This window comes from Piliocolobus tephrosceles, chromosome 2 (assembly GCF_002776525.5).
Source record: "Piliocolobus tephrosceles isolate RC106 chromosome 2, ASM277652v3, whole genome shotgun sequence".
Classification (NCBI taxonomy): domain Eukaryota; kingdom Metazoa; phylum Chordata; class Mammalia; order Primates; family Cercopithecidae; genus Piliocolobus; species Piliocolobus tephrosceles.
The window spans coordinates 160,788,056-160,807,382 of NC_045435.1; the positions used below are offsets into that span (position 1 = coordinate 160,788,056).

The 19,327-nt window shown below is 48.6% G+C and overlaps 1 protein-coding gene across 1 annotated transcript in view; it reads left to right on the top strand.

Annotated features, from left to right (window-relative positions):
• The first annotated feature begins 9,625 nt into the window (after positions 1–9,625).
• Positions 9,626–19,327, top strand: part of ESYT3 (extended synaptotagmin 3) — a 42,308-nt gene continuing 32,606 nt past the window's right edge. The window contains exon 1 of the mRNA XM_023187900.1: positions 9,626–10,125. Coding sequence (XP_023043668.1) covers positions 9,817–10,125 — 309 coding nt within the window. The 5' untranslated portion in view covers positions 9,626–9,816. The remainder of the gene's footprint in view (positions 10,126–19,327) is intronic.

Here is a 19,327-nt window from a genome sequence, read left to right on the forward strand (position 1 = left end):
CCCCCCCCCCCCCCCCCCCCCCCCCCCCCCCCCCGCCACCCAACATTAGTTTCAGACCCTTTAATTATCTGGACTATTATAAGGTGTATCATATACCCTCAAAAAGAAGGTAGTTGGCCATTTTGTTGTACAGGGTCCTTCAAATATCAATTAAGTCAAGATTTGATAGTCTTTTTTCAGATCTGTATCTTTGTTGTTTTTTTGTCTGTCACTTGCTGAGGGAGGAGTGTTAAAACTTTCCATTTTGGTTAAGAATTGTCCATTTTCTCTTTAGTTAATATTTCAATGGTAGTGATATGGTTTGGATCTGTGTCCCCACCCAAATCTCATGTTCAGTTGTAATTCTCAATGTTGGCAGTGGGTCCTGGTAGAAGGTGATTGGATCATAGGGGTGGATCCTCCATGAGCAGTTTAGCGCCGTGCCTTGGGTGCTGTTCTCATGACAGAGTTCTTATGAGATCTGGCTGTTTAAAAGTGTGTGACACCTCCTCCTGCTCCAGCCATGTACATGCCTGCTTACCCTTCACCCTCTATCGTGATTGTTAGTTTCCAGAGGCCTCCTCAGCCATGCTTCCTGTGCTGCCTACAGAACTGTGAGCCAATGAAGCCTCTTTTCTGTATAAATTACCCAGTCTTAGACATTTCTTTATGTCTTTGAGAGAACAGACTAATATAGGTAGAAAAGGGGAACAGACACCAGGTAGAGCTAAGAGAAAACAAAGAACAACACGGCACGTTTGAGACCAAATATATCCATTATTACATCAAATCCAGAAGGACTTTAACACTGAAATTAAAGACAGAGATTATCTGACTGGTAATTAGATAATGATCCAACTTTATGTATATAAGAGACACACTTTAAACGTAAGAATATAGGTTGAAAGTCAAAAGATGAAAAGAGACATATGTATCATACATACAGTGAGCATGAAAAAGCTGGGGTACGTGTATTCATATCAGGCAAAATAGACTTCAAGACAAGAAGAACTTATCAAAGATAAACAGGGATATTTTATAATAATAAAATGGTGAGTCCATTAGGAAGACATAATTATGAAAATGTGTATGTGCCTAATAACAGAGCTTCAAAATACATGAAACAATATTTGACAGAATCTGAAGATGAAATAAACCAACAAGCACAACTGGAAAGTTTAAAGCTCCTCTCAATAATTTAGAGGATAGCTAGATGAAAGATTAGCAAGGATATAAAAGTTCTAAGCAATATTATCAATCCTCTTGATCTAAGTGACATTTATAGAACAACTACAGATTATACTTATTTTCAAGCACACATGGAACCAAGATAGACTGTATGTTGGGCCATATAACAAGACTCAACACATTTCTGAGGCTTTAAGTCATACAAAGTATATTTTCTAACCACAAAAAAATTAAAGAGTTAATAACAAATAAACTAGAAAATCCCCAATTATTTAACAATTAGACAAGAGACTTCTTTTTTTTTTTTTTTTTTTTTTTGAGGCGGAGTGTTGCTCTGTCGCCCGGACTGGAGTGCAGTGGCCAGATCTCAGCTCACTGCAAGCTCCGCCTCCCGGGTTTACGCCATTCTCCTGCCTCAGCCTCCCGAGTAGCTGGGACTACAGGCGCCCGCCACCTCGCCCAGCTAGTTTTTTTTGTATTTTTAGTAGAGACGGGGTTTCACCGTGTTAGCCAGGATGGTCTCGATCTCCTGACCTCATGATCCGCCTGTCTCGGCCTCCCAAAGTGCTGGGATTACAGGCTTGAGCCACCGTGCCCGGCGAGACTTCTAAATAATGACTAAATCAAAGAGAAAATCACAAAGGAAAATAGAATACTTTTTAACAAAACAAATAAGGAAACGATAACATATTGAACCTAAACCTGACACAAGAATATACAAAATGCCAGAATAATCATATATGTTAATCATATATGTTAGAGCTGGCACTGTGGTTCACGCCTATAATCTCAGCACTTTGGGAGGCTGAGGAGGGAGGATTGCTTGAGGCCAGAAGGTCATGACCAGCCTGGGCAACGTAGCGGGACTCTGTCTACAAAAATACAAAAATTAGCTGGGCGTGGTGGTATGTGCCTGTAGTCCCAGCTACTCAGGAGGCTGAGGCAGGAGGATCACTTGAGCCCAAGAGGTCAAGATATGTTCACACTGCTTAGCACTACAGCCTGGGTGACAGAGTGAGACCTGTCTCTTAAAAAAAATAAAAAAGAATTGCAGGAGTGGAGCAGAGCTGAGAAGAGGGGGCAGGGTAGGCAGAATACTGTGGGAAGGGGTGAGGCAGGATTTCCCAAATTGCAGCTTCCAGGCCCTGTCTAAGAAGTCCTGGAACCATGCACACCTGTTGGCAGGTGGAAAGGGTAGGTATGTGGAGGGATATGAGGTCACAGATTCTGCCCATGGTCTCTAAGCGGGGCCTGGCTGAGATCTCAACAAGGTGGTTGTCCTCCTGGTCTCCATCCCATACCGTGTTAGAGGAAGAGAAGCAATCAGAGCTTGACTGTCCAAGAGGACAGCAACTCTACCTTCTCCCAGAACAGTGAACACCAACCAGGCTACCTGCTTCACACTCAGGGTATGAGGTGTGTGAGAAGTGTGGTGGGGCTGGAGACCCAGGTGCAGGCTGGATCCCTCAAGAGGTGATCTAGGGCAGTAGGCAGGGGCCAGATCATGTAGGACATTGCAGAGACATCTCTACCCTCCCACTCCCAATGTCTTCCTGCTGCTCCACCACACACCCACTTCCACCAAGTTTTCATGATAAGAGTGTAAAATAATTGACTTCTTAGGTGCAGTCTCTGAATCTGCTGTCACCCCCGGGGCCCCAAACAGTATCTAAATGTGGTCAGTTTCACTGGCTGTCATATTGGTTCCAGGCACAGCCCAAAAATATGATAGGGTGAGCAGCCTAAGGGACTGCAGCTTCCTCTCCAGCTGTTTATCAGGCGATGTGAGAAGGACTATCCTGTTTGTGACTCAAACACATTCATGTATTCATTCATGTGTGTGTTCCTTCACAAACATTGAGCACCTACTACATTCCAGGCACTCCGATAGGCACTAAGTTTGGTAAACCAGAAAATTATCAAGATACATTCAGAGAATTGAATGCCTTTTGCAGGGTAAGACCTCACAGACACTCTGGTTAAATCCTTCATTTGACCCAACAGCTTGCCAAAATCCAGAGTGGGGGTGGGATTTGCCTACATTCATACAGAAAATCATTGTTTTTGTGTTTTTAAAAATGAGATCCTATATAAATGGCCAAAAAGCACACAAAAAGATGCTCAACATCACTAATCATCAGAGAATGTAAATCAAAACCATAATGAGATATCACCTTACAGCCATTAGAATGGTTACTATAGGCCGGGCACGGTGGCTCAAGCCTGTAATCCCAGCACTTTGGGAGGCCGAGACGGGCGGATCACGAGGTCAGGAGATCGAGATCATCCTGGCTAACCCAGTGAAACCCCATCTCTACTAAAAAATACAAAAAAACTAGCCGGGCGAGGTGGCGTGCGCCTGTAGTCCCAGCTACTGGGGAGGCTGAGGCAGGAGAGTGGCGTAAACCTGGGAGGTGGAGCTTGCAGTGAGCCGAGATCCGGCCACTGCACTCCAGCCTGGGCGACAGAGCGAGACTCCGTCTCAAAAAAAAAAAAGAATGGTTACTATATTAAAAAAACCTGGAAAATAATAAGTGTTGGCAAGGATGGGGAGAAACTGGAACTTTGTGCACTGTTGATGGAAATATAAAATGGTTCAGCTGCTGGGGAAAGCAGCATGGCAGATCTTCAAAAATTAAACATAGAATTACCATTGATCTAGCAATTCCACTTCTGAGTATTACCCAAAAGAATTGAAAACAAGGTTAAAGAAGAGATATTTGTACACCCATGCTCACAGCAGCATTACTCACAATCGTTAAAATGTGGAAGCAACCCAAGTGACAATGACAGCTGAATGCAAAGACACAATGTGGTAAATACCTACAGTGAGAGATTAGCTTTGGAAAGGAAGGAAATTCTGACACATGCTACAACATGGATGAACCTTGGAGACATTTATGCTAAAAAAAAAAAAAAAGCCAGTCACAAAAAAGAAAACATATGGAATTATGTTTACATTTCCATATAAGCATATGGAATTACAGAATGTAAGATTCCACTTATGTGAGGTATCTAGAGTAGTCAAAATCATAGCGACAGAAAATAGAATGGTGGTTGCGGGTAGTTGGAGGGTGTGGAGGGGAATGGGAAGTTATTGTTTAATGGGTGTAAAGTTTTGGTTTTGCAAGAAAAAGAATTCTGGAGATGGTGATGATGGTTACACAATAATACGAGTGTACTTAATACCACTGAGCTGACCCTTAAGAATGGTTAGGATAGTAAATATTATATGCATTTTGCAACAATAAAAAAACTTTTAAAATTATACAGATAAAACACAAACACATTCTTGTTGGAAAAAGCCAAACAAGGCTGGGCGCAGTGACTCACACCTGTAATCCCAGCACTTTGGGAGGCCGAGGTGGGCGGATCACGAGGTCAGGAAATCAAGACCATCCTGGCCAACACGGTGAAACCTTGTCTCTACTAAAAATACAAAAATTAGCCAGGCGTGGTGGCAGGCGCCTATAATCTCAACTACTCAGGAGGCTGAGGCAGGAGAATCGCTTGAATCAGGGAATTGAAGGTTACAGTGAGCCAAGATCGTGCCACTGCACTCCAACCTGGCGACAGAGCAAGATTCCGTCTCAAAAAAAAAAAAAAGTCAAACAATACAAACAAAACCCTAGTTCTTCCTTGACAACTTCCCCATGTGTGGGATATACAGACTTACACATATTGTGTCTGACCCAATCCTCATGACCACTCTATAACTTAAATATTATGATCTACATTTTACAGATACGGAAATGGAACTGCAGATTCTCTAGTTTCAGAGTCAGTAAGTGCTTGAGTCTCGATTTAAACCCAAACAAATGCTAGAGATTCTGATTTTACCCTTTGCTCCCTAGCCTCCTCCTGTAGGTCAGGCTCAAACGTTGACACCGAGGCAGAAAGATGTATCAGATACAGCTGCTGCCCTCAGAGAATTCCCCAGTCTAACAGAGGGAACAAACACAGAAAATTACTCTAGCTCTGTATGAAAATATAAAAGTAAAACTAATGACACCGCTGGGCGCGGAGGCTGACGCCTAAAATCCCAGCACTTCGGGAGGTCAAGATAGGCGGATCATTTGAGGTCGGGAGTTTGAGACCAACCTGGCCAACATGGTGAAGCCCTGTTCTCTAAAAATACAAAAAAAAAAAAAAAAATAGCTGGGCATGGTGGTGCATGCCTGTAATCCCAGCTACTTGGGAGGCTGAGGCAGGAGAATTGCTTGAACCTGGGAGGTGGAGATTGCACTGAGCCGAGATCACGCCACTGCATTCCAGCCTGGGCAACAGAATAAGACCCCATCTAAAAACAAAAACAAAAACAAAAAACTAATGACACCTACATAGCAGAGGACATTTATTTTTCTGTTCCAAAGGAAAGATGATTTTGTGAGATACTAAGTTTTTAAAAATAATAAAATTAGGCTGGGCACTGTGGCTCACACCTGTAATCCCAGCACTATGGGAGGCCGAGGAGGGTTGATCACCTGAGGTCAGGAGTTCGAGACCAGCCTGGCCAAAATGGTGAAATCGTCTCTACAAAAAATACAAAAAAATTAACCGGGCATGGTGGCAAACGCCTATAATCCCAGCTACTCGGGAGGCTGAGGCAGGAGAATCACTTGAACCCAGGAGGCAGAGGTTGCAGTGAGCCAAGATTGTCCCATTGCACTCCAGCTTAGGCGCAATGGGACAGGGAAACTCCATCTCAAAAAAAAAAGAAAGAAAGAAAAAAAATGGTCAGGTGCAGCGACTCACGCCTGTAATCCCAGCACTTTGGGAGGCCGAGGTGGGCGGATCACGAGGTCAGGAGATCAAGACCATCCTGGCTAACACAGTGAAACCCCGTCTCTACTAAAAATACAAAAAATTAGCTGGGCGTGGTGGCGGCGCCTGTAGTCCCAGCTACTCAGGAGGCTGAGGCAGGAGAATGGCGTGAACCCGGGAAGCGGAGCTTGCAGTGAGCCAAGATTGTGCCACTGCAATCCAGCCTGGGCGACAGAGCGAGACTCCGTCTCAAAATAATAATAATAATAATAATAATAATAATAATAATAATAATAATAATAATGATAATAAAATTGTATGTACATTTTCAGTCTTCTTTTTAATTTAGGTCTCAACCTGGCTAAAACAGCCCTCCCCGCTACGCCAGCCACTCTCTCTCAGTCCACTCACTACACTATCTGCAGAGCACCTTTCCTTACCTGCTGTTTTCTTGTACTTGGTTTAAATGTTGGTGTCTGTCTTCCTGCACTAGAATGTCAGCTTCCTGAGAGCAGTGAGCCTGTTGGTTCTGTTCACCCTGAATCTCTTATGCCTGGAATAGTGCCTGGCAGTCAGTAGAAGGCTGTATTCGTTTCCCAGGGCTGCAGTAACGAAGTGCCATGAACTGGGTGGTTTACAACAACAGGAATTTATTCTCTCACAGTTCTGGAGGCCAGCAGGGCTGAGCTCTCTCCCAAGGCTCCAGGGAAAAATCCTTCCTTGTTTCTGTCCAGCTCCTGGTGGGTGCCAGCAATCCTTGGCATTCCTCCCCTGTAACTGTACCACTCTGGTTTGTATGTGTGTCTTCACATGGCCTTCCCTTCGTGTGTGTCCTCTGTGTCCCTATCTCCGAATCTCTCTTTTGTTATAAGGACACCAGTCATTGGATTTACGGGCCACCCTAATTGAACATGATCTCATCTTAAGTTGGTTACATCTGCAGAGACTCTATTTGAAATAAGATTACATTCACAGGTTCCAAGGGTTAGGACTTCAACATAGACACAATTCAATCCACACTAGTGACCAACTTATATTTATTTGAGCTACTGTTCTTTGAATGGTTGGTATGTAATAGGATGCACTCTCAAGTGTGTTCAGGTAAAGACTCTGGAAGGCATTATTCTCCCCAGGTTTTGCTGTGATCAAACCACCCATGAAATATTTTTCTTTCCTGGTGGTAGTCACTAGATATCCAGATCAAGGGAAATAAAGGTTCCAATGTTCAGGCACAGATGCCTTCCCAGGTAGGGTATAGAGTTTTCAATGCCATATTCTCGATGTTCTATTAAATTTGTGAGAGTAATTTAATGACATAAATAAAGTTTTAAAAATGGGGGACAGGCACGGTGGCTCACACCTGTAATCTCAGCACTTTGGGCAGCTGAGGCAGGTGGACTGAGGTCAGGAGTTTGAGACCAGCCCGGCCAACATGGCGAAACCCCATCTCTACTAAAAATACAGAAATTATCTGGGCATGGTGGCGGGTGTCTGTAACCCTAGCTACTTGGGAGGCTAAGGCAGAAGAATCGCTTGAATCTGGGAGGCAGAGGTTGCGATGAACTGAGACTGCATCACTGCACTCCAGACTGGGCACCAGAGCGAGATTCCATCTCAAAAAATCAATAAAATAAAATAAAAAATAAATAAAATAAATTTTAAAAGGGAGGGTGAAATCATAATCCCATCACCCTAACGTACTTTGGAGAAATTTTAGAAGAGGAACATTCCAGGCAGAGGGAACAGCAAGTACAAAGGCCTCGCAGCAGAAATGAACTTGATGTGTTCAAGGAACAGAAAGGTGATGCAGCTGGGAATGGCAATGTCCCACAGGCCTCAGACTGGGCATCTTTCTCAGCGGGTGTGCATCCAGTTCACAAACCAACAATCTTCGTTTCTCTAGTAAACCCCCCACAAACTCACTACCTTCCACACCCCCTCCCAAACTAACCCAGGTTGAGGTGTGGACCTGCTGTGTGCGGAGGATGAAGGGGATGATAGATTCAGTTGGATCCTGTCTCCAAGGGATTTGGAATTGGGACAGGGTAAGGGTCAAGGCAGTCTCTGGATTGGTGAGACCTGTGTCCTCCATCTCTGGATGCTGGGGGGAAAGTGCTGTGTTCTGCACTTCAGTCAGACAGGCAGGTCAACAGGGAGGGACACAAGGATGAGGAGTGCGGTTCTGGCAGTTAGCTTCCTGGTCCGTCCATCCTGAGAGCCAGCCACATTCTGCCTCAGCTTCCAGGAGAATTCCCAGTATCCCTATTGTACACTCTCTTTTGCTTCAGCAGACCTGGGTTAACCAATAGAAAAATGTTTTGAGGAAAGAATTCTGTGGTCAAATAATCTGGGAAACACTGGGTTAAATAGAATTTAATAGCTTTTTGTCTGAAGGACTTCTCAGAGCCTTTAATAGGACTGTGTACATGCAACTCTCAAGAAGGAACTCCAGCGAGCAGCATTTCTTCCGTTGATTTCCCAGGCTACACTGGGAGATGCCAGTGTAATAGGATGTTAAGTTGGGGGACTTTCAGCCTCTGTTTTGGCTGAGTCCTGGAAAGTCAAGAACAATAGAGAAGAGTCCAGGTATTCTGACCACCAGGAACTCACCCGTTGTTGAAAAAAACTCATTACAGTAAGTAATTTTATCCAAGAGAGAAGGATAAAGCCAGAGAGAGAAAAAGAGAGTGAGAGAGCAAGAGTCAGAGAGAATGAGAACGAGAGAGAGAGGGTGGTGGGGGGAGAGGGAGAGAGAGACAGAGAGAAAAGGAAAGAGAAGAGAATCTTTTGATTGCTATCCATTGGCTCCAGCCTTTTGGTAAACCTGTTGAAAGAGTATAGAGTCATTCCAAATCATTCCGGTACATTTGTCAATTCCAAAATCACATTCCAGTAATTGATGTGAGCCCTTTCATGTGGCCACCTGAAATATATACTATCCACAAGACGATTTACTATCCGAACTTAAGAGATTTGGAGATCCACCTGCTGTGATCACTAAAGGGTTACAAACCGTGGGCTTCACCATTGACTCTCAGGCACCTAGGGGCTTCCTCTTCACCTTTCCTTTTATTCGCCTGTCACTTTCCCTTGTTGGGTGCCCCATAGATGGCCAGGACAGGCCGGCCCCTGGAAGTTCCCGGTCTGATGATGCAGGGAATAACGATCCAAACTGACACCTATAAGAGAGGGTGGGGAGAGCAGGGCAGAGGGTTTTGTGGCGCGCAGGAGGGGCCCTGAGCTCGGCTCGATGAGGCTGGGGGCTAGGTCTAAGCTTTACCGATGCCAGAAGAGCTGGCTCTAGAGGGCGGGGACGCAGGACTGAGGCTGGGGAGGCCTGGCTGAGCCTGTCCAGAGAGGGCCTCGAATGCCAGCTGAACCCAGACTATATTGTGTATTATAGACTGCGTGTAGGAAACAGGTTTTAGGTGATCTTTATCCCATGTTAAGCCAGTTTGTACACATGCCTCGGTGAGTCATCAACCACCTAGGGCAGCACTTGGTCCACCCAGACTAGCGAGTGCGCACCTCCGGCTGACGGCTGCTCCACGTGCTGGGGTCGGAGGCTGAGCTTACCAGCTGGTTGCTCTTTAGAGCCGGCAGGAGCCAGGCGAGCGGCCCGCCCCACTAGGGCGGAGACTTCCGGAGCTGCGGGCTCACTGGAGCAGAGCGTTGGGGAGGCGCGGCGCGGCTCGGTGCATTTCCAGGCGTCGCGCTCCAGTGCGCGGTAGAGAGCCCTGAACTCGGAGCGCTGAGAGTCCCAGCAGGGCAAGGGGGCGCGGCGTCCTGGTCCTCGCGCTTGGGAGACAGATGCGCCTGGGCGTCGGGGCATGCGGACCTAAGCTCGGGTGAAGCTCTCGGGAAGGGCAAGACGGCTGCGACGAGATGCGAGCAGAGGAGCCCAGCGCCCCGGGAGCCCAGCGCGCGCCGGGCCCTGAGCTGCGCCTGTCCAGCCAGCTGCTGCCCGACCTCTGTACCTTCGTGGTGCGCGTCCTTTTCTACCTGGGGCCTGTCTACCTAGTTGGCTACCTGGGGCTCAGCATAACCTGGTTGCTGCTCGGCGCCCTGCTGTGGATGTGGTGGCGCAGGAACCGCCGCGGGAAGCTCGGGCGCCTGGCCGCCGCCTTCGAATTCCTTGACAATGAACGCGAGTTCATCAGCCGCGAGCTGCGAGGCCAGCACCTGCCAGCCTGGGTGAGCCGAACCGGGCGGGGGTCGGAGGTGGGGAGATGCCTTTCGACGTTCGGAGGAACTTGCGGTCAGCCAGGAGCTGGTGCGCGCAAACCCGAGGGAGGGCGGGAGCACGGTGACCCGCACACCCCGTTCCCCACCGCTCCCGGCGCACAGACCCTGGGGGCGGTGGCCGTCCCCTCCCGCGGCGCGCAGCACCCTCACCTCCACCTCTGGTCCGACTGCAGTGGGAGCGGGGATCCTGGGTTTCAGTTAAGGCCCCAGAGCCCGAGAGAAGAGTCACGGGCTGGCCACACCCAGGAGAAAATCAAGGGCGTCTGGGACTTCGCACACTTGCGTTGGAATCAGAAGGCATTTCTTCCACCCGCCTGTTGATTCAGAGAACCAACGCCGGACGCAAATACCGCAGTGACAGAAACGGCGGGCCCAGTTGCTTTCGGCAGAGGCCCGGACTGCAGGAGGGGGAGGGCTCCGCGGGGCTGGAGGTGGAGTGGCGGGCACGGCTGGGAGACCGACGGCGCCGGCCCCGGGCCTCCTTCCCTCCCTCCCTCCGCCGGATAGGGATGCCGGCGCACTCATACTGCTCCTACAAACCCATCTCCTGGGGTGGCATGGGCGGCACTAGGATTCCTCAAACGCTTCTGGTCCTGGCTTACCTAACAAAACCCAAGTTCTGCGCCCCATCGAATAACTCCCAGGGAGACACAGAGTTATCCTGGGTGATTCTTATGATTAGATGAGCTTGGGAAACACTGGCAAGAGGGGTGTTCCATCCAAGGGTTGGTCTGCGCAAAACCCTTACGGTTCCTCCAGTGCTGGGGGCTCTGCGTTCTTAGATGTCTTCCAGATACTCTCAGGCCCACGGGGGCGGCCGCCAGACCCCTCATTGTCTCTAGCCTGTGGCCTGTAAAGTCCAGCAGGGCCATAGGTTCCTCCTGACAGTAGTCTCCAAAGTGGGGGGGGGGGGGGGGGGGTGAGAAAAAAATATAAGGCCCATTTAGTTTATCTTATAAGAGCAATGAAGTCTTATTGTATCAGTCTGCCATAACTGAGTACCACAGGCTGCATGGCTTAAAGGGCAGACACTTTTTTCCTTTCATTTCTAGAGCCTCGAAGTCCAAGATCAAAGTGCAGCTGGCCTGCAGCTGGCTGTCTTCCTGCTTTTTCACACCGTCTTCCTTCTGTATCCTAATCTCTTCTTAGAAGGACATCAGTCATATTGGATTAAGGCTCACCCTGATGAACTCATTTTAACTTAATTACCTCTTTAAAAACCCCACCTGCAAATAGAATCACGTTCTGAGGGACTGAGAATTAGCACTTGAAAGTGGGCGTACACTTCATAACACTTAATATTTAATGTACGATTTGATGGTAAAGCTTTGTAAATAGCTTACATATATGGCGGATGAGGGGCCAAAGGCTCTTCCTGATAAGGGTGCACACTTTTCTATGGTAGTAGCCATAGGGGTAGTGGAAGGGGCCTGACTCCCACAGACTTTGGTCATCCTGATGGTTCTGTGGGGCTTGTGATTCTGAAAGGTGTGGACCCAGCAAGCAGGCTCGACCTGTCCACACCCGTTGCTCGCTGTTGAGGGAGTCCAGGCCACCTGTCAGATTTCTGTTTTGTCCCCCTTGGTGGCCTTAGCCCATGAGGGTGGGCCTGTGAGTCTTCACCAAGTAACACCCCTTCTTTTCTCCCCTTCTGTATCAGGGAAGCCTCTAGACACTTAGTTACATGTAAAGGCAGTATTTCTATTTCTGAAATTGGGTCAAAAATCAGATCGTGTAGGGGCGTTGACACCCTCCCTGCCTCTCCCCCACATACACCACAGAGACAATTCTGGCCTCTGTCGGGGATACGGACCCCAGGAGCAACATAGACCTAGCCAACAGGGAGCTCAGCCCGGACTCAAGAAGACACCTCCTGGGTTTTCACCCCGCAACCCATATCCCAGGCTTGACCCAGCTGGGTAGAGGGACACAGAGAGGAAGGCGATGCTCTCTCTCCTACCAAGAGGGCAGTCTCAGGTGGGGAACAGACGCATGACAGGTCATTGCCATTGAGGGGAACTGGAGCCAGGAGTCAGAACAGGGTCTAGTCAGGTGGAAGGCCTGGTATGAAGGACACCCTACCAGATTTTCATAGCATATTGTCCCCGAATCACAGCCCCCTTTCTCCTTGACAAGGACCTGGGAAAGGCTGGCCTCAGCTTGCATTCTGCACCTGGCTGACAGACAAGTCACCTGGCTGACTTGTCTGGGTAGGTTGGAGGACCAGGGCCTGGATAACCTGTTGGATTGAGCCACTGGTGTGGGACAGGGCATTCTGGCCGAGGGAGGCAGTGAGCACAGCATGGAGATGTGACATGGCCACTGCATGAGGGAGCGCTGTGTGCTGGGCCTGGCTGAAGCGTGTGGTAGGGGTTGATGGACAGGGTCAAGTTTAGGCAGACTTGATGGAGGCTGGCCCTGTTCTGAAGGCTGGAAGGACCCTTGGATGCTCAGAAAGCAGCATGGTGGGACAAGGGAGGCTGGAGGAGACAGACCAGTTGGGAAAGTGATTTCAGCCAAGACGGTAGTAGTGAGGGAGGAGGCTGGGAGATGCTTGGGAGTGGGACTTTATATGCGTGGTGGCCTCTAGAGTGGGGGTGCAGGAGGATCCAGGGGTCTTCCAGGGCACTTTCTGGTTTAGGGAGCTGGTTGACCATTACTGTGATTGGGATTCCAGGATGAGAAACAGGTCTGGGGAAGTTGGTTGCCTGTAGGAACACCTGTGAAGTGCATACAAATAGATGCAGGTGTGAGCTTTTCACCTGCCTCATGAAGGTTTCCACGCCCAGGGATGATATGGAAAACCTGGAGTCTCCCTGGTTGAATATTCTTCTCTCTGCCTTCTTAGGAACACAAACCGTGAAGGCAAAGAGAGACGGGGCTCTGGGCATGGTGGGGGCAGTACGACCCCTTGCACAAGATTTTGGGCGTGGATGAATGGATCTCTCCATCATCACATGGTGACCTTTTAGCATGCCTTGCCTCTTGAGAACTGATTTCTCTGCCTGAAAGAGAGGATGATGGCTTATGACCTCCTTTGGTGTCAAGAAATATTTCTACAAGTAACAGATGGCAAATCAATAGTTGGGGGACTGAAGAAAAGTTGAATAACTCAAGGGCACCACAGTCAGGCCTGTGTTGCATGTTGTGTGAGCTGGCCCCGTACTCTAGCCCCCAATGGGGAGGGATGGATATCCGGCCCACCTGCTGCTTGTCAAGCTGTACGCTGCTTAGAAGGGGCACCTTTTTCTAATTTGCACCAACTCCCTGTGAAGTGGTGGAGGCCAAGGCCTGGCTGAGGTGAGGCGGCGATGCCATCCCTCCCCACTGCCATCCAAGGCAGCCGTTGTCAGCCAGTCCTCAGTCATGCATGGCTTTTCTGCCTGGTCTTAGACTCCTTCTCAACATTTTGCTCCAAGATGCTGCCTGCAGGTGATCGTAGAAATGGCTTTCCCTGGCTGAAGCTGTTTCTCCACCTGTAAAAGGAAGTTGTATTGGATGGTCTTTCACAGTCATTTTGGTCCTGATGTCTGATTTCTAGTCAAACTTCAGACAGTCCTGCTTCTCCTCCAGGTCCCCAGCCATGGGAGATAGAGCTGGAAGGAAGAATTCGCCTTACTGGAAGAGGCGGTGAAGGAAGAACCTGTGGATCCCCTTTGTCTTGTGAATGTGGCCTGACCACGTGGGGAAGAAGGCAGGGTGGCCCCCGCAGCTCATCCTTGAACAGAGGGTTCAAGAGGCTGCACGTTTACACGCGGATGCTCCTCTGACAGTGTTTATGGGTACTTCTGAAGGAATTAAGAGCCTCCTCAGTCAGCTGTCCTTGTCGGGTAGGGACTGTGTACAGCAGAGTGACAAGTACGGAGCCCTTGATATTACTCATTCAATTGTAGGCCTTGGCAAGTCACAAAAGCTTTTTTGCCACACATGGTTGTGGTGAGTCGACTGTTTGAAAAGCTGCTTGCACAGAGCCAGACACAAGCAAAGGCCCAGTGGGGGCTGTCCTTTTATGTTCCTCCAATTCCCGGGCTTCCTAACTACCTTTTCCTAATATGAAATGAATGCCCAAGTGGCAAGCTCGTCTTTCCAGCATCTGGATGACTGTCAAGGGGTGGAGAGAGCGGAAGGGACACGCAAAGCACTTGTGTGGAACCCCCTGCAACCCGGCTCTTCCCGGAGCCTGCTCCTGTGGGTTCTCGGAGTCCCAGCTGTGCTGCTCACGCGAGAGCTGCCTTCTGATCTTCAGAGCCCGTCCTTCATGCTCCGGGCTCCTGAGACCCTTCTCGGGGTAACCTTTGCTGCTTTGCTACCCTGCCCACCTCCCCCGGTAGGGGCCCCTGTGTGGAGCTCTGCAGCCTTCACTCCTGGATTTGTGCATGAATCAGCCCTTCACTGACCCGTAAATTTCCAGCTATTCAGCCATTGATCAGTGCTTCAACTGGATGATCGGGTTGCTTATCAGATATTGATTCGCCCCTGCCATGACTGGGCCCCTGTGAGGAAGGAAGTTTGAAATCCTCACCTCACTCTAGGTTGGGGAAATGAGAGCGGGTTGTAGGAAAATAGCCTGAGGCAGTGTAGAGGGGAGAAAGAGCTGTGAGAAAACGTGGCATTTTGTCTCTCTGTGGTTTCTAGCCAGGCTGGCTGTCCTTTCAGCTGGTAGCAATCAGTTACATCAGTTGGCAGCTTTGTGAGGGGCAGTTGTGTGTGTTTGGCAGCTTTGTGAGGGGCAGTTAACTCGTGTGTGTCTGCTGGTGAGGTGATCGCGATGTGAAGTGGTGGAAGTCATTGGGGTCATTCATGGAGGGATCTTGAGAAGCCCCTTGTTCTCTCTGGGCCTCTGATTTCTCTGAAAATCATGACATTTTAGGAGATGTTCTATAGAGTTCCATAGCTGTAGGGTCTGCCATCCTTAACCAGTCCCGAGTCAGCTTTTCTCTGGCGACACATACCCCACAGGACCCCACTTGCCGCCTTTCATGCCTGTCCCCATCTAACTGGATGTGCTCTGGGGCTGCGGGCAGAAGCAAGCACCAGAGGAAAAAGGTGAGCATTTGACACAAAGCGATGGGCATTCCGAGGCACAGAGCAGTGTCCCTGGGATTGCCCCTTCCAAGCCTCCCTGCCAGCCACTTAGGCAGACAGCCAAGGGCTGAGTGCTTTGCTTACCTAGTGCTGAGAGCTTGACACTCTTTCTGTGGCTGGAGCAGCAGTCATTCCAGGACCCAGGCTCTCAGGGTCTGTCCTGAGATACTTCAGTTCATTAGAGGAAGTAAATGCAGTGACAGCTCTGAGCTAGCCTGGGCACTCTTAGATTAGATCACAAAGCCTGATGCTTGGAGCCAGGGCCATGGAACCTGATTTTAAACATCAGGGCTGATTGGGCACTGCTTGGAATTAGGGAGACTTCTTACCTTTGAGGTCCCTGCAGCCCTGTGAAATTATTCAGATGACTTGGAATCAGGCCTGTCCTCAGGAAGGAAGAGGCAGATAGATTTTAGTCATGCCTTTGGGGTTTCTGCCCCATGTCTTAATGATGGTTCATGGACTTATGTCCTGGGCCAGGATTGGGCAATAGGAGTGACAGAGTATGGGCCTTCTTTCCTCCAAGCCCACCAGAGGGATCCTAGGCATCCATGTGTTCATTCCTGTACTCACTCAGCAAGCATTTACTGAGAACTTGCCGTGTGTCCGGCACAGAGCTGCAGGTGGGGCAGCATGAGTGACACACGGCCCCTGCCCTTGAGGAACCCATGAGCTAGATGGAGATTCAGACCTTCAAGGGCAGCCTCTTCTGATAGAGCATGATCAATCCTCTGAGGAGACTCCAAGTCTGAGGCTCCGAGAAAGCATGGGGAAGGGGCTCTATCTGGGCTGGAAGTGGCCCAGGAAGCCTTCTTGGAGGAAGAGGCACTATGGTATTGCTGGCTGTGGTAGGGAGGTGGGGACTCGGCCCACAGTCTTTCACAGGTTAGGTCAGCTGAGCTTATTATTGCATCTTGGGGTGAGCAGATTCTGGGACAGCAATGTATGATACCGATACCTGAGCTCACATGAGACTGCTCACCGCTTCATTTACCAGGGGCTGAATCTTTCTGGGACAGGAATGTCCAGGCAACCTTTTCTCAGCCAGGGCCTGAGTGCCTGAGTAACTGAGAGGTCACATGGTGGACGAGGATCAGGGCCATGAGTAGGGACAGGCCCTGTTCTCCTGTGTTGCAGCTCCCTCTGCAGTGGGCAGGCAGGTGGGGAGAGATGGTCACCCGCTTCCACTGGGTCCTGGCCGGAGTCTTGGTAGCAGGCAGAGTTGGTACTTCTGTGGGAATGTCTCCGGTGACTTTGGGGAGGGGGCTGTGGGAGGTGTGAGCTGCTCCCTGAAGACCTGGGAGGGCCACAACCCAACTACCTCAGGGAGAGGAACTGAAACCTGGCCTGCCTTGCTCCTTCGCCTGCCCCTCCCACTCCTCCCAGCAGAGTTCAGGGATTTCTAAATCTGTGGGAACCTAGAGCTTGTAGCACAAAAGTGCTCACATGTGCTTGAGGCAAGTGATTTCCTTTTCCTTCTCCTCCTCCTCGACTGCAGATATTGAAGAGGGATTTAAGATGTTTTTCTGCCCCATTGAGAATTATTAAAGAGACAAAGCACCCTTTTTTTTTTCTTTTTTTTTTTTAAAGGTGCTGTGTATTTCAAGCTAAGGATATAAGACTTAGTTTCCTCAGGCCACAGAGGGATGCAGAGCCCAGGTCCCATAAGCCCTATCTCTGCGGGAGGGCAGACCAAGAAGCCCCGTGCCAGTGTGTCATGAGTCATAGCCTTGGAAATCTCAGAGTAAAAAGCCAAGGAAATTCTCTAGGCTATAGGATGTTTCAGGATCCCAGAATCACCCACTCTATTCCTTTGTCCATGTTGTATTCACTTTTTAACATAACTGGTTATAAACTGTCTAAAAATGTATTTTTTTTCTGGTCATGAAAGTAAACATTCTTATTGGAGAATATTTGGAAATGGCATAAAAGTTAAAATTAGGATAAGCGGCCAGGCGCGGTGGCTCACGCCTGTAGTCCGAGCACTTTGGGAGGCCAAGGCGGGCAGATCACGAGGTCAGGAGATCTAGACCATCCTGGCTAACATGGTGAAAACCTGTCTCTACTAAAAATACAAAAAATTAGCCAGGCGTGGTGGTGGGCCTCTATAGTCCCAGCTACTTGGGAGGCTGAGGCGGGAGAATGGTGTGAACCTGGGAGGCGGAGCTTGCAGTGAGCCGAGATCATGCCACTGTACTTCAGCCTGGGAGACAGAGCTAGACTCCGTCTCAAAAAAAAAAAAAAAAAAAAAAAAAAGATAGGCATTTTACAATCCCTCCACCCAGAGATCCAGTATGTTTGGGTGTACTTCCTTTATATAGAAAATATATGAAAACAGTTTCTTAAAAACTTGTACCTTTTTCTTTTCTTATTTTTTTATGTTCTTAACATTATATTACAAACATTCTCCAAAAACACTTCTAAGGACGATCATATCCTTCATGTGAATATACCACAAGCTGTGTAATTGTTTCTCCAACCTTGGTTACTTCGAAGCTTTCCTGGTCACATAGCTAGCGGAGGTGGGTGGTGGTTCCTCTGTCCGCAGTTTCTCCCTCTGATTTGTGTATCTAGATTCTGTGACTCATCCTTCAAGTCCAAACTCAGTCCCCACCCCCAGGACTCTTCTCCTTGGGCTCTTAAGAGCTCTGAGCATGTGTCTGTCACTCTGCTTACCAGACTGATTTGTAACCTACCTATTTTTATGGCTAACTTTTCCTCCAGGCTGAAAGTTCTTTTAAGATAAGGTATATGTCTGGTACGTACGTATCTGTAGCTTCAGCTGCTAGCTCAATGCCCAGTTCATAGTAAAGACTCAATAGAAATCTGCTGAATGAATGCGACAGTGAATGCCTGCTGTGTAAATCTTAGTCCACACTTCTCAATTTAATTAGTATGGATTCCTAGAAGTTTATGAAGATTTTTAAAGACACTTTTGCCCATTCACTGTGTTCTTATCACCATTGAATATTATCTTTTGGGGTCTGTGCTAGTTTAATAAGCAAGAGGATACTTTTTTTGACTTCTAGGAATTACCAGCCCTGTAACTGGATCCTTGAACTCTCTGAGCTTACTATCATCGCTTAGGTCCTCTTTAAAAAACTACTCTGTGGACAGCTCAGGGCCACCCCCCTCTGCTTTGAGCCCTTCTTCCTTAGCAAAGAGTGCCCGTGTTCAGTGTCAGTGTTCTCATCACTGTGACTAGTGGATTTCATCTGCTCAGTTCTGCTGGGTTCAGCTGATTTAGGCTGCTTGTGTTAAGGAGCTGTGGGATTACAGAACAGGGCCAGACAGATTTTCAAGTTGGCAAAGCAATTGTTTCCCTCAAAGTAGTTGAGCTGGGTAATTTAAAGCAGAAGAGTTGGAAGATTTAAAAGTAGTTTTAACGGTTAAGTGTTTGCCTTCCAAGAACAGAGGGAAAAAAGGAAAAGGCTGTGCCTCAGGAGAAAAGCTCTGTGGGCGAGCCGCCACCCCGTGTAAGGGAGCTGGCAGAATTCACTGAATGATAGGGAGGCCCTTTAAGTGAGGCTCCTTAGTCCCTCTGCCTCCCAAGAGGGTCTGGTGGCCCAAGCTCTTGTCAAGGCCCCCCAACCCAACCCCAGACCCATCTGTGTGGACCCCACCAAAACCCTTGGCTCTGATAGGAGGCAGCTGTCATTCTGGCTCCATTTCCTCACTGCTGTGGAATCATTTTTCCTCCTAAGTGGGTTAAGAAATAATGCACAGACATCACCACCTAAAGATGGAGTATTGATGGGGGCTTCTTTGGTGGTCTGTCTAGCATGGAATTCTAGTTAGACTTGAATTTGCTTTACCTTCTTCTCTCTAAATTCTCTTCACCACCACTCCCTTGACAATGCCTAAAAACACTATCATTAAAATATTAGCTCACTTTGCCTGGAACGCTTCGGCTCAAGTACACTAACAGCATCAAGAGGTATGTTAGTTTAGGGAGGCCTCAGATGGGGAGGGTGGAGGCTTGTGAACTATTAAACTTCTCTGACAGGTAGTGCAGGGAGGACAGTGGACGTCTGACATCCTGGTGACTCGACCATGTGTCTGGGCA